The 13,441-nt window shown below is 36.6% G+C and overlaps 2 protein-coding genes across 4 annotated transcripts; one reads left to right on the top strand and one right to left on the bottom strand.

Annotated features, from left to right (window-relative positions):
* Positions 1-60: 60 nt before the first annotated feature.
* On the bottom strand, positions 61-3,502 carry LOC111449630 (probable LRR receptor-like serine/threonine-protein kinase At1g14390). 2 transcript variants are annotated; one of them, XM_023089609.1, is made up of 7 exons: positions 1,741-3,496; positions 1,527-1,657; positions 1,197-1,440; positions 929-1,122; positions 817-848; positions 640-751; positions 61-487 (listed from the first exon to the last, which is right to left on the bottom strand). In XM_023089609.1, exons 1-7 carry the CDS (start codon positions 2,981-2,983, stop codon positions 257-259), a joined length of 2,187 nt encoding a protein of 728 aa, XP_022945377.1. In that variant the 5' UTR covers positions 2,984-3,496; the 3' UTR covers positions 61-256. The 2 variants fall into 2 exon arrangements, with proteins under 2 accessions (XP_022945377.1, XP_022945378.1); XM_023089610.1 differs by having other exon boundaries at positions 466-548; positions 1,741-3,502.
* Positions 3,503-9,914: 6,412 nt separating this feature from the next.
* On the top strand, positions 9,915-12,895 carry LOC111449555 (UDP-galactose/UDP-glucose transporter 3-like). 2 transcript variants are annotated; one of them, XM_023089487.1, is made up of 8 exons: positions 9,915-10,134; positions 10,739-10,836; positions 10,958-11,088; positions 11,348-11,378; positions 11,579-11,682; positions 11,755-11,876; positions 12,136-12,558; positions 12,672-12,895. In XM_023089487.1, the coding sequence occupies exons 1-7, from the start codon at positions 10,031-10,033 to the stop codon at positions 12,542-12,544; spliced, it is 999 nt and encodes a 332-aa protein (XP_022945255.1). In that variant the 5' UTR covers positions 9,915-10,030; the 3' UTR covers positions 12,545-12,558; positions 12,672-12,895. The 2 variants fall into 2 exon arrangements, with proteins under 2 accessions (XP_022945255.1, XP_022945256.1); XM_023089488.1 differs by lacking the exon at positions 10,739-10,836 and having other exon boundaries at positions 12,136-12,895.
* The last annotated feature ends 546 nt before the right edge of the window (positions 12,896-13,441 follow it).

The raw sequence follows: 13,441 nt of genomic DNA, 5'->3' as shown, positions 1-13,441 counted from the left end.
TCTCTTTTATTCTTTAATTCTGGCCTTTGATCGAGGTAAATGCCATTTTATCGATTGAAGTTCGATCTTAAATGGGTGGTTCTTACCTATATCGCGACGAATTACAGGTGATCAAGGGCTATGATTGCCAAACTTTACTACCAACTTGTACAAGGGCTTATCTTTTTTTAAGAAAAAGTTTAGGTAAGGTAAAATACGAGCTGTATATTTGTAGACTCTGGTTACATTTATTCCCGCCCCTTATAGATTCATTCATCTATATGAAAGCTCCGAGGTTTCCACTACTTGTCCATCCTTCCTGAACTTGCATTGAATACTGCAAATTCCAGAGTACATCTTCAACGGAAGGGCGTTTGTTTGGATCTTTGTTGAGGCAGTTGATGGCGATTTGAATTGTCGTCTTCAGTGAATCAAATGCAAAAGAACCCTGAATTGAAGGATCGATAACGCCCCGTAATTTCAGTCCTTCTGCCAAGCCACCTTCAAACTGCCATAACCAGCAATATACCATCAGAATGTGAACGAATCCTCGACTTAGGATGCGTAGTCTAGAAAACTGCTTGGCGATGTTATATTTATCCGCTGTAATCTGTTAAACCAAATGTTGATACATTTTTTTCTCAGTTTATGAGATGATACCTCACTCTTCAGATCATCCAGTTCACTTGTGGATGTGATCGGCCTACCGGTGATGACTTGCAGCAAAATGGCACCAAATTGAAAGATGTCTTCCTTCTCCGGATTCCCACTTCTGCATTTAGAAATAGATTAGATCATTGGATTGCTGCAGAAAGAAGAATCTAAAAAGGATGGTACCTTTTTGGTACATTCAGCCCGCTCTCTGCATCCTGCAAAATTGAAAATAACCAGTCTTAGAAACTAACAAAACTTGCAATCAGTTGGTAGTGTAAATACAATTTTGTTCGACCTTTAGCGGCGTGAGAACGTTGTAATTGCTTATTTTTGCGGTCAGCGTGTCGTCCAACAAAATGTTATCAATCGTGATATTGTTGTCGAAGATGCCCGGCGCCATTCCAGTATGCAGATGCTGTATTCCCCTGGCAATGCCGATGGTAATTCCCATTCTCTGTGGCCATTTCAGAGCGTCCTTCCTTTTCCAATCTGTGTATGTGAGTTCAGATGATAGTTTTGAGATTGAACTTTGAAGCCAAATGAAGATGGGTTTGTTCTGTTACCTGTAAGACAATCCTTCAATGAGCCGTTGGATATGAATTCATTAACAACGAAGACAGTACTGGCTGGGTTCAATTGGTCTTGGTAAGTGACGGTGCAGTGTCCAAGAACACTGACCAAATGCCGATGCCTCAGATTTGGGAGCTCTTCCATGTGCCGTGCTAAGGCTTGAGGTGCAAGTTTTTGCCTTAGTTTAAAGCATTTGATCAAGACCACTGAACCATCAGTCAGCCACCCTTTATAAATCTGCAGGAATTGAACAGAAAACTTCTAATTGAATTAACTTTTTCTTGAGATCTCCCAAGAGTTGGAAGTTTGAATCAATTCCTCACCTGTGCTTGGGATCCTTGAGCGGCCAAGTTTGATGGGTCGAAGTTTCTTGTGATCTCTTCAATCTCTTCCACTGCGAAGACCCGATAAGGCGGCAGCCCAAGTGCTGGTAGCCTTGTCTGTGGCACTCGTCCTGTGTAGAATAAAGTTAACAAGAACAAAACCATAATTTGATTTGGGTGAAAGAAAAGTATAAGGAGAACAGTATTGGCTTACGGTTAGGCAGTGGAGAGCCACGAACAGATTGTTTATGAACTGTAGATTTCTCATATTTCATCTCTCCAAATCTTCTTCTTCTTCTGTTTCGGATGATTGCAAAAACCAATAACAGAACAACACCGGAAACTACCACTACGCCTCCTATGACAGCAAGCATAAGACCAAGTTTGATGCCAGGTTTCTGTTTCTGTAGGTCACCTGGAGGTTTCACAGCCATTGCTTCCTTCCGGCAGTATGAAAGAGAATGCTGGAGCTTTGAGTTTCCACCTGTCAAGCAGTTCCATGAACTATTTACGGTACGATTCGACGAATTCGACCGAATGCAAGAGGGTAATTTTCCTATCAAGAGGTTGTGGGAAACGTCTACAAACTTAAGGTTTCTGTTGCAAGTTGTGTTGACAGAGAGTGCTCCACTTAATTGGTTATAAGCTAGGTTCAGATACTGAATTGCAGGTAGAGAAAACAGAGAAGAATGGATAGGCCCAAGAAACTTATTGTAGGAAATATCCAATAGCTGAAGCTTATTGAGTTCCTTGATTCTTGAAGGAATTTCAGATCTGAACAAGTTTTTTCTCAATACGACGATCACAAGAGTTCCACTCAGAGGTGGAACTTTTTGGCTCAGTTGATTTTGTCCTAAATTCAGCTCTTCAAGAACTGCAAGGCCTTTAAGATCTGGAACGCTTCCATTGAGCAAATTATCAGCTAAAACAAGGCTCTTGAGGCTTTCAAGTCTAGAGATTGTTGCAGGGATGCCTCCATAGATGAAATTTGAGCTTATGTTAAGCACTTCCAGAGATGAGAGCCTATTGATTTTGGAAGGAAAAGGACCCCACAACCCCAAAGACACTAATGATAACACTTTCAGGTTCGAAAGCTTGGTGAGAACAGTAAAGAAGGAATCAATGGAGAAGCTATTGGAAAGAGTCTGCTGAGAAGGGATGGAACTCACAGAAACTGATTTTGGGGTTTTGGAAGGGGAGGTTTTGTTCCCAATGACAGTTAATTCTGTTATGTGAGTCCCAGAACAGACAATTCTGAGTGAAGAAGTAGGAGGTAAATAACAGAAGTTGGTCCAGTTTGACCATTGTTGAAGAGCAACAGGATATTCCAGAAGCTTTTGAATTTGGAAAAGGATTCTGCTTTCACTTGGAGAAAGCTGTCCTGTTGAAACTGGAACAAGAACAGCAAGAACAAAAATAGGAAACCAAAAACAGAAAGAAAACCAGGAATTCTTCATGTTCTTGAAGCTGAAACTTAAAGCTCTACTGCAAACCTCATCAGAAAAGCAAGGAAAAAGAAAATTGGGAACAGGGGAAGGCAGAATCAGCCATTGTTTAGAAACTAATCAGAGATCTGAAAAGATATAGAAGAAACTCAAGAATGAGTGAAGCAATCTCAAGGCAATTCCAACAGTCAAGAACTCAAAAGAAGAGATTAAACAAATCCAAATCATGTGCTATCCAACCCACAATATAAAATTAAACTCTACTTCCCCTGCCGCACTTCACTCAGACTTTTTCCCATCAGACTGTGCAAGAAAGTCAACTAAGCTCAGTTCATCAGCCAGCTCCTGGCATTTGACCAAATTCTCTACGGTGAACTCGCAAGTTTGTCTCTTAAGCTCACGTGGCCTTACGAATGATTGCTATTTTAAAAATATAGCACAGTGAAATCTGGAGGGGATCTCAAGAACTATTAGTCTATGATAGAATTTTGAACAAAATGGCTAATTAGTCAAATATCAAACAGAACCAGAGGAGCCAAAGAAGGTTTAGATTAAATTACCATAATGGTTCTCGCAACGTTTGTAGTTTTGCTTTGTCGGTTGAAGTTGACTGAAAGCGAGAGAGATAAGAATTGCCCTGAAAGCCAGGGAGACTCTTCCAAATTGTGGTTTATTGGGATTAGTTACACCTAATCCATTTTTTTGTCCTCATAATAATGATATATTGCAAGAGGAAGCAGCCTTTTCCAGCTCAATATTTGTACTCTTGCTAATTGTAAACGTATTTCTTGGTACCAGCATCCAAGATCAAGACGGAAATGATACTTAGCACATGAAATTCATTGAAAAAGCGCATAGTTTCCGCTATCATAGAAAGGAAAGAAGAAAGTACCAATAACCCTAAATGAATAGAAACCTCAATAATTCACAGCGACGGCTCCATGATCAGATGGTTTCTCCATTTTCCCTGTCCATGGCGTACGGACCACTTGGCGAGCATGGACGGAGGATTCGGCTGGTATCGGAGTCCAGCGCCACCCAGTCGGCCGCCGTTGTTGTATCGATAGATGACGCGAAGGTGAAGCTCGCTCGCAGCGCTCCATGCGCCATTTCCTTCTTGCCTCCACCAGGTTTGGCCCATTAACCAACGGAAATTATGTCCGAAGGATCATAGTCTATCAATCATATCAAAATGTTTAACATTATGCCTAAATCATTATTGTTTTTTGGAGTACAAACACCAAATCTTCCAAACGAAACATGTTTTGATATTATGAGAAAATCCTGGTATAGATAGAAACAATTTAAAATTCGACATCAAACCCACCCGAATCCAACAGCTACACGAAGAAGCAATGAACTGTAGTTTTGATCGTTCAATGTTCTATGTCGAAAAGATAAAAAGAAACCTCTTTAAATATATTTGAATTACTCATTTACTCATTTTATCACCAATTGATTTTAAGACAAAACTCCATGTTCATAATGACTTTTGTTCGTGTTGTTGGATGATGAAAGTCCCATATCGGCTAATTTAGGGAATGATCATGGTTTATAATCAAAGAATACTCTCTCAATTGGCGTGAAACCTTTTGGGGAAGCCCAAAGCAAAACCATGAGAGCTTATACTCAAAGTGGACAATATATACGTGAGAGCAAACTCGAGGCGAGCATAAAGTGCATGGATACAAGTTATGCCTTGAAAGGAAAGACAATTCCGAATTAGCTTTACCTACGATAAGTAATGGACACTGCGATCCTGACTCAAGATGAACGCTGGTGGCATGTTTAACACATGCAGGTCGGACAGAAAGTGGTGTTTCTAGTGGCGGACGGATTAGTAACCCGTAAGAACTTGCCTTTGAGAGAGAAACAACAGTTCGAGGAAGATCTCGGGTCTTATTTTAAAATTAACAATAAATTTGGATGAATTAGGTCTATACAAAGACGAACCGAACCTGGTCTGAATCATGCACCAAATGAAAGGGTTTGGGTATGATGAGTGGACAAGACGAACCTCTTTATCAATCTCTTCGCTCATCCGTCCTTTTCCTTCTATGAATCCATCTCCCACTTCAAATGGAATTTATTCCAAATCTTATAAACAAACAAACAAACAACCCCTTATTTGATTAATCTCACTTTATCGTGCATTACTCGAACTAGTTTATACAAAACGACGTTCTCGAGCTTTCAGTTCTATACATTGAACATGAATTCGATAATTCCTATGATTTGAGTTTAGTTTTATTTGATTTATGTGTTTAGGTTTAATCTTCCACCGAACTTGTAAGATCCCACATTGGTTGAGGAGGAGAACGAAACATCCTTCATAAGGGTGTGGAAAACCTCTTCTTAGCAAACACGTTTTAAAAACATCGAGAGGAAGTCCGAAAGAGAAAACCCAGAGAGAACAATATCTTCAAGGGATGAACTTGGACCAATACAAATAGTGTCAGAGCCAAACACCAGGCGATGTGCCACGAGGTAGTGTGCTAATAAGGACGCTGACCCTGAAGGGGGTGGATTGTAAGATCCCACCTTGGTTGAGGAGGAGAACAAGACACTCTTTATAAGGGTGTGGAAACCGCTCATTAGCAAACGCGTTTTAAAGACATTGAGGGTAAGCTTAAGAGGGAAAACCCGAAGAGGACAATATGTGTTAGCGGTGGACTTGGACGGTTACAAAACACCTTTAATTAAATCAATCAACGGAACGTCGCGTCGCGTCGAAACGAAGTGGAAGAAAAAGGAAAGTATATATGTTATCATATGGGCATTTTCATATCTACTTTGCATCTAAGGGATCCCTTTAGACCAAAAAAAAGGGGTGAGAAATGGATTATTCTGTTTGCTACAATAATATCTCCAAATTAAACCCAACAAGTCGTCTAGGTTCATACAAGCTTACTTTTCCTTTGATTCTTCACCAACCATATATGAAGCTCACAAGAGTGCATATAAATATACCAAACTCATGCAGTTTATGCATTATGGGTTTTGGTTACAAGGTCATTTGCTTCCTAGAGTTTCCCTGAATGACTTCATTTAGGCCGAGTTTTAACTAACGTTTTCCTACAATGAAGTGTTTGGGGGAACTCTTGGTGTCAACTGACGAACATGCTACGTTTGTTCTTCTTCTTCTACGTTTGATCCATGGAGATCCAATCCCCCTTCAAGGGCTTTCTTCATAGAGTCTCGTATTGACTAATTTAGAGAATGATCATGAGATTTATAAGTAAGGAATACATCTCTATTCGTATGAGCCTTTTTGGGAAGCTAAAAAAACAAAGCTATGGGAGCTTACGTTCAGAGTGAACAATATCATACCACTTTTTGGGAAGCTCAAAAACAAAGTCATGAGAGCTTACGTTTAGAGTGAACAATATCATACCATTATGGAGAGTCGTGATTCCTAGCACTATTTGTCATCTTCATTCTTAAATTTGTAAATTTGTGTTATAATTGGTTATTTGTTCGGTTGCAACCTTCTTATAAAATATTATTGCAACGTTCTTATAAAATATTATGTAATGACTTAGGAAAGATTTAAAATATGGATTTTGCAGTTAGTGACCCCGATATTTTCGTGTAAGATGGTCACGTTACCTATTTCTCGCTTCTTAATAGTGAAGACTATCTCCACTGACCATCTCAAGAGGAATGTCGGGGTCGTCCTTTCAGTATGCTCCAAGAAAAACAACCCCGACATTCCTCTTCAGATGGTCAGTGGACTAACATGAATTCTTTCCGCATTCTCCAAGCAAAACACACTAAACTTTGGAGTTTTTATGATTGAGTCATCGACAGAAAATAAAAAAGGTGTTCTTAGTTGGTATAGGTAGTGACTTTCAATTCTTATAAGTCTTTCTTAGTCATCTTATACTCGTGATCGCCTTCATTTGGACCTAGCCTTGATTCATTCATCTACCGCTCTTTATTCGGGTGTCACATGTACACTATGATAATTTTTTAAGTCAATTTTTAATAAATAAATATTGTACCATATTTAATAATCTAGAATCATTTAGAAAATATACTAAGCATATACTCTAAATTAGAACATGAAATACTGTATATATTAACGTTTTTATTCCTTTTTATATAATTATGCCATTTAAATTTTAAAATTCAAAATATACTTATAATAAAATCATTAAATATTATAACAAAATTTAACATGCCTACCAAACTTAATATAAATATTAATATTCATGCTTAATTTTACAAAGCCTACATATAAACCAAACTCTCAAGTGTTTGGCAATTTGTGGAATTAAGAGTATTTAATTCTAATTAATGACGTAATTAATTTGGAGTAATAAATTCAATTAAAGATGATTTTCATGGATATATATATATATATACTCGAATTTATTGTTTTTTTTTTCTCTACACATTATTTTCCTATTTTAAAATCTTTACTTTTTTTTTTTCTAATATCAAATTTAATTTTGTCAAATGTAAATAAATAAATATGAAAAAAAAAATTACGATCCATGAATAATATTTTTATTTACATTTAAAAAAAAAAAAATAGGAACAAGAAATAAGAAACATATTTTTGGGTTGTATAGCGTGTATGTAACACTTCAATCCTACTGCTAGTAGATATTATCTGGTTTGACTCATTATGTATCGTCGTCAGTCTCACGATTTTAAAACACGTTTATTATAAAGAGGTTTTTTCATACCCTTATAAGGGATATTTCGTTTTCCTCTCTAACCGATGTAGAATCTCACAATTCAAAACTAAATTTAAAAGACGTCGTATCATTATAATATAAAGATAAGGAAATATCACATCATAATAATATTTTACAGGGTAATGTTTGACTTGCATTTCTCGTCACACGAGAGGAAGACAAGTCTTATTAAACCTGTATTATTGTTGATTAAGATGACGCTAATCGTATTAATCAAAGGATGATATTAATAATAAAGTTTTTTAAAAGTTATTGAGAAAGAATTGAAATATATTGTATGGTCTCAAATTTGGTTCTCTAATTTAGAGCAACTATATTATAAAAAGTGTTAATTAGATTTTTCATATATATATATATATTTGGAACTATTCTTTGAACGATATCGAAGAAGCTAATAAACCTATACAATTTCTTGTAAGCATATGAACGAGCTCATTTAACGAGACTTGTTGAATCTCTCGGAAGAGACTGAAAAGAGTTTTATTCGTTAGACTGACGACAAATTCCTGTCTTACCGACCTCGTTCACTTTTTATATATATATAATATTAAAAGTTGAGTTTTAAAAAATTATATTTATCATTATAAAATATTATTAAATTTAATAGAATTAAGCCTACATTATATTAAAAAAATAAACAATTATTTATTAAAAGCTCTTTGAAATTAATATATATATAAATTGGAATTTTTTTTGGAAGAACCTAATACTCACAAATTTGTCTTGAAGAATCTCTACTCCGATCCTTACAAAAATAAATGAAGAATTTCCCGTGAATAGGGGTTGAAATAGTTTCTTGGTCTCTAATATGAACTTTCAAATCCTACATTAATAGGTAAATAACAACATTTTTCACGAGTATTAAGCATCTTTTGAGTGCAATTCAAAATAAAAATTTGGTTGAGAATCGACGATATTATCTTCATTTGGACCCAGCTTAGATTCCGACATAGAATCTAATCCATTTGAGAGAATCAAAAAGGGAAGTCGTGGAAAATGTTCCTTCCACAATATTCTCTTCCTTTCTCTCTTATATTCCCCGAATTCACGTATGGATTCACAACGGGTTGAATGAAGAACACAAACACGACCATATGGAGCTATGAACTGAACTTCATAGGCATACAAATACCCAATTTATGAACATTGATCATGAGTATAGTACCATATTCAAACATCGAGTGTCTTCTAGAGTTCTCCAGGACACTTCATTAGGGTTCTTCCGTTTCCTATTGAAGTGTTTGGGAGAACTCCGGGTGTCATTTTGATACTTTTCTATTTTTTATATACCCTAATTCTCTGGTAACTTTTAGGAGTGTACATGAATGGAACGAATAGAGTTCAGAACTCAACCATTTATTTTTGGGTTGAATTGAACAACTAGACAGTTCACAACCTAGCCCTCTATTTTCTGGTTGGGTTGATTTGTCATGTTGTTTTTTTTTTCTTTTTTAATTATTTTAAGAAAAATCCCAGTTATCAAACATTTATAAGTTACCAACATTAGTAACAAATATCAAATATTTATAATTTTCATATTGATCTTAAGAGTAAAGTAGGGTTGAGTTGATTGTAACCTTATTTTCGAGCTAGTTAGGTTGACTCAACAAAAAATGTCAACTCGTGAACGGAATTGTTCGGTTTTTCAAAAATTCAACCCAACCCAATCTTTATGGTTTAAATTGAGTAGTTTGGGTTGATCGGATTAATGAGTCATATGAATACTCTTAATAGCATTAGGATTTAGAATGCGATTTAACTTATGTATTAAATATATAATTATTAAATGAAATTCTCTTTATTATATACTTCAAAATAGTTTAATACTTCAATGATTAATTTAGGAAATTTTAGGAATTTACGAATATAAATTGATTTTTCCTAAAAGAAAAAAAAAAAAAAGCCTTAAAAAAGGTAAAAACGAACAGTTTTGGAGTAAACGACATGTCGTTAAGTTAATTAAAAGCTGAAACGTCTTATCGTAAAAGATACGTAGTGGTGGTCTTCTTCCAGCAGGCAGCAATCCGTAGCCGATTACGCGCCATTGGAAGTCCACGCCGCTAACGGCGCCAAGTCGAGCTTTGGTCGTTGTCCCATCCGTTCCGTTTAAAAGATCTGCGTCGATTCAGCCAATCAGAGCCGCGACATTATGTCATCAATCCAATAGAAATTCCCCACGTGGAATATCACCAATATCTGACGTTTCGACCTTTTATATCCTTCGTGAAAGGGGCATTTTGGCAGTTAATTTCTTCTCCGATTCGTTTCTTCGCCATTCTTTCTCTTTGCGTATCTCTGCAATTTCGTATTCTTTTGGTCGATCTAGTTTCTCCGGCGACATCAAGGGCTGAGAATGGAAGCTCATGGCAGCGGACTACGCCGCGTGCTCGTGCTCGCCTTTTGCGTCGCCGGGATTTGGTCTGCTTACATTTATCAAGGTGTTCTTCAGGAGACTCTGTAAGTTTGTTTTCTTTATTATCATTTGATTATATAGCATTATTCTTTTTAGCGAGTTTCTACTGTTGATGTTTTCCCGAGGATTTTGATGGAGCATAAACTTTGTTTTCATATTAGGCTTTCTCGTTTGTGTTCTTTCTTGGAAAGTGTCTTGATTCTTTTGGATTTACTTGCGAACACTAATGCCCTTTATCTAGGGAAATCTGAATAACTCTTCCATGGAATTGGATGTTGCCATTTATTCCTTATGTAATTCCTTCCGGCTTTCTCCGCCATATATTGTTGCCATTTAACAGTAGTTCGGATCAATGCTTATCATTTGGCTTCAATCATATATGTATCAGAAAATGTTGGAAGCATCTGAAATATGGGTTTTTTTTTTTTTTTTTTTTTATTTATTTATAATGAAAATGAAAATAAATTGATTTGAGGATTAGTAGTGGTTCTACCTACTGTTTTTCTTTGAACTTGATCTTGAGGAACCCTTTTTCTCTCCGGAAAAGTCACGTTCCTGAGGAATGCAAATGCTCGTTGTTCTTGCTTTCCTCACCAATGGGTTTAAGTCCATTTTGACGATTCTAAGTAATTTCTCATGTCTATTTAGGTCTACTAAGCGCTTTGGTTCCGACGGAAAGAGATTTGAACACCTTTCCTTCCTTAACTTGGCACAAAACGTTGTCTGTTTAATATGGTCATATATAAGTGAGTTTCTCTTGGCTCAACTTTCTACCATTCTTATTCTATTCTGTATCTTCCCTTGGCATACCGCATAAAAAAACAATTTGTGGACATAAGAACTAAGAATTGTGTGTATCATAAACAGTGATAAAGCTCTGGTCCAGTCGTAGCACTGTTGGTGCACCTTGGTGGACTTACTGGAGTGCTGGTATTACGAATACGATTGGACCAGCTATGGGGATTGAAGCTTTGAAGTACATAAGTTATCCTGCTCAGGCATGTTTCCAATCATTCCCTTATTCCTTCATATTCTTTTATGGTTCTGTAATTTTCTAACTTTAATCAATCAAGATTTCCTTGATTATAAACCAACGCGAGCTAGGAGATATAAATGATACTTCATGATTAGGATGTGTGTGATTACTAAATAAATAATGTGCGGCAACTAAAATGTCTTCGCTAGATTGGAATAAAAAGTCGAACTAATGAGTGATAGTTTATTTTAGCTAACTAAGTATGTTGTCAATTTCTGCAGGTCCTGGCAAAGTCATCAAAAATGATTCCAGGTCAGAAAACAACGAGATCTTCATAATTATATGTTTTACTCCACTTAAATATGAAGATTATATATTATCTGTTCCATGGTAAACAAAAAGAAAATCTAGGAGAAAGAGGTTATGAATAATAGGACTTCAATGGTTTAGTCTGAGGAACTTTTGACCTATGTACGTTCTTAATCTGAATGCTTTTTATTTTGTTTGTGCAGTGATGCTGATGGGAACGCTAGTTTATGGTATTAAGTACACATTTCCGGAGTATCTTTGTACATTTTTGGTTGCTGGAGGAGTGTCTACATTTGCACTCTTAAAGGTTTTTTCCGTTTCAAATCTTCCTACTTCTCGTTCTCTTTGTGTTCTATGTTTAAATTTTTGTTAATTCCAGACTAGCTCAAAGACTATTAGCAAGTTGGCACATCCCAATGCACCACTTGGATATGGACTCTGCTTCCTGAACCTTGCATTTGATGGTTTCACGAATGCCACTCAAGATTCCATTTCAACAAGGTGAGAATATCATTTTTTACAATTCTCTCTTTGTTAGTCTTCTTTTCTCGTACACGATTAGTGTTTATACGAATTCATAATGTTAAAGATTATCATGTATTTGACATTTCCATTCTCGATGGCCTAAAAGATTCAATGCTGTTCTTGGAAGTAAATGCAATTTAGTCCAGAACTTGGAAGCTTTATGCTGTTCAACAGTATATTTAAATGAGTCATGATTACTGTAATGGTCATTTCATAATCATCATCGATTCTGCAGGTACCCAAAAACAAGTGCATGGGACATAATGTTGGGAATGAATCTTTGGGGTACAATATATAACATGATTTATATGTTTGGGTGGCCGAATGGCACTGGATATCATGCCATAGAATTCTGTAGACAGCATCCCGAGGCAGCGTGGGACATTCTTCTGTATTGTCTCTGTGGAGCAGTAGGCCAAAATTTTATCTTCCTAACAATAAGTCGATTCGGTTCCCTTGCCAATACCACCATTACCACAACTCGCAAGTTTGTCAGCATCGTGGTGTCCTCTATGCTCAGTGGAAATCCTCTGTCATCGAAGCAGTGGGGCTGCGTTGTAATGGTCTTCTCGGGGCTATCATATCAAATCTACCTCAAGTGGAGGAAGCTGCAAAAGTTGCAGAGAAAGAGAAAGACCACCTAACTAGGAATTACAGTGTAAGCAAAGTTCAATGGTCCTTAAATTAGAGGGCATCATGTTTTATAGAGCGCATTAGAAGTCATAGAACAAAGTTTTGACTCTCCCTTTTCTTTTACTTTTGTATAATCAGGCCTTGGAGGTGACCAGTGGAAGTCCCCTCCTCGAACCTATAACTGATTTTTCTTTTTTTTTTTTTCTAAGAGAATGAATTACTATAATCTTGAAAAGTGCTAAATTGTTGAAATCTTGTTGTGTTTCATCGATTTCTAGCTTCAGATGGTTGAATTAAGGTTAACACTTACATGAATTCAATCAATTATCATGGATAAACGAAGGTGAGCGAGAAACGTTGATGATCCTTCCACTTTTCTGGAAACAAAAATTCAAATATTGGCCTTGTTCCTCGAGAAAGTTGATAGCAATAAGTGGGTCTTTATTTTGTAGGGAGTTCCCTCCTCTTTTACTTTCCACTTTTTGACTTTCCTCATAACTATACTTTGTCCTCTACCGCGACTGGCGGCAACCACCACCACCTCAATTTAACACACCCTTCTCCCTCTGAGCTTCAATTTTCAGTCTTTTTCAGCAGAGCCCGAGAACTGAGGTAAGCTCACTAAATCCACTCCTTGTATCTTCTCTCTGTCTCATTCCCCTTCCCTGGGCCCAAAGTGTTGGAACTCTTGCAATTACTTACTGGGTTTGCTATTCTGTCAAAATTTCAGGGGCATTTGGAGAAGAGAAAGCAAGGTAGAGCGATGAATGCACACCAACAACAAAACACATTCCATTCAAATCATATTTATGTTTGTTACATCAAAAATCAGGTAAGGAACAAAAAAAAATACTGATTCTATACCTCTGCACACCAAAAGAAAAAAAAAAAAAAAAAAAAAAAAAAAA

The sequence above is a fragment of the Cucurbita moschata genome, unplaced genomic scaffold, assembly GCF_002738365.1.
Source record: "Cucurbita moschata cultivar Rifu unplaced genomic scaffold, Cmos_1.0 Cmo_Scf00011, whole genome shotgun sequence".
NCBI lineage: Eukaryota > Viridiplantae > Streptophyta > Magnoliopsida > Cucurbitales > Cucurbitaceae > Cucurbita > Cucurbita moschata.
This window is presented reverse-complemented; position numbering and strand designations above follow the sequence as displayed.

What these genes read in the sequence shown, in the direction of transcription:
- LOC111449555 (XM_023089487.1), top strand. Translation starts at nt 10,031, where the DNA reads ATGGAAGCTCATGGCAGCGGACTACGCCGCGTGCTCGTGCTCGCCTTT. An exon ending in GGTGTTCTTCAGGAGACTCT is followed by an intron (nt 10,135 to 10,738) that starts GTAAGTTTGTTT and finishes ATGTCTATTTAG; the next exon opens with GTCTACTAAGCGCTTTGGTT. An exon ending in ACATAAGTTATCCTGCTCAG is followed by an intron (nt 11,089 to 11,347) that starts GCATGTTTCCAA and finishes CAATTTCTGCAG; the next exon opens with GTCCTGGCAAAGTCATCAAA.
- LOC111449630 (XM_023089609.1), bottom strand. Translation starts at nt 2,983, where the DNA reads ATGAAGAATTCCTGGTTTTCTTTCTGTTTTTGGTTTCCTATTTTTGTT. An exon ending in TGGCTCTCCACTGCCTAACC is followed by an intron (nt 1,658 to 1,740) that starts GTAAGCCAATAC and finishes TATTCTACACAG; the next exon opens with GACGAGTGCCACAGACAAGG. An exon ending in TGGATGATCTGAAGAGTGAG is followed by an intron (nt 488 to 639) that starts GTATCATCTCAT and finishes TGGTTATGGCAG; the next exon opens with TTTGAAGGTGGCTTGGCAGA.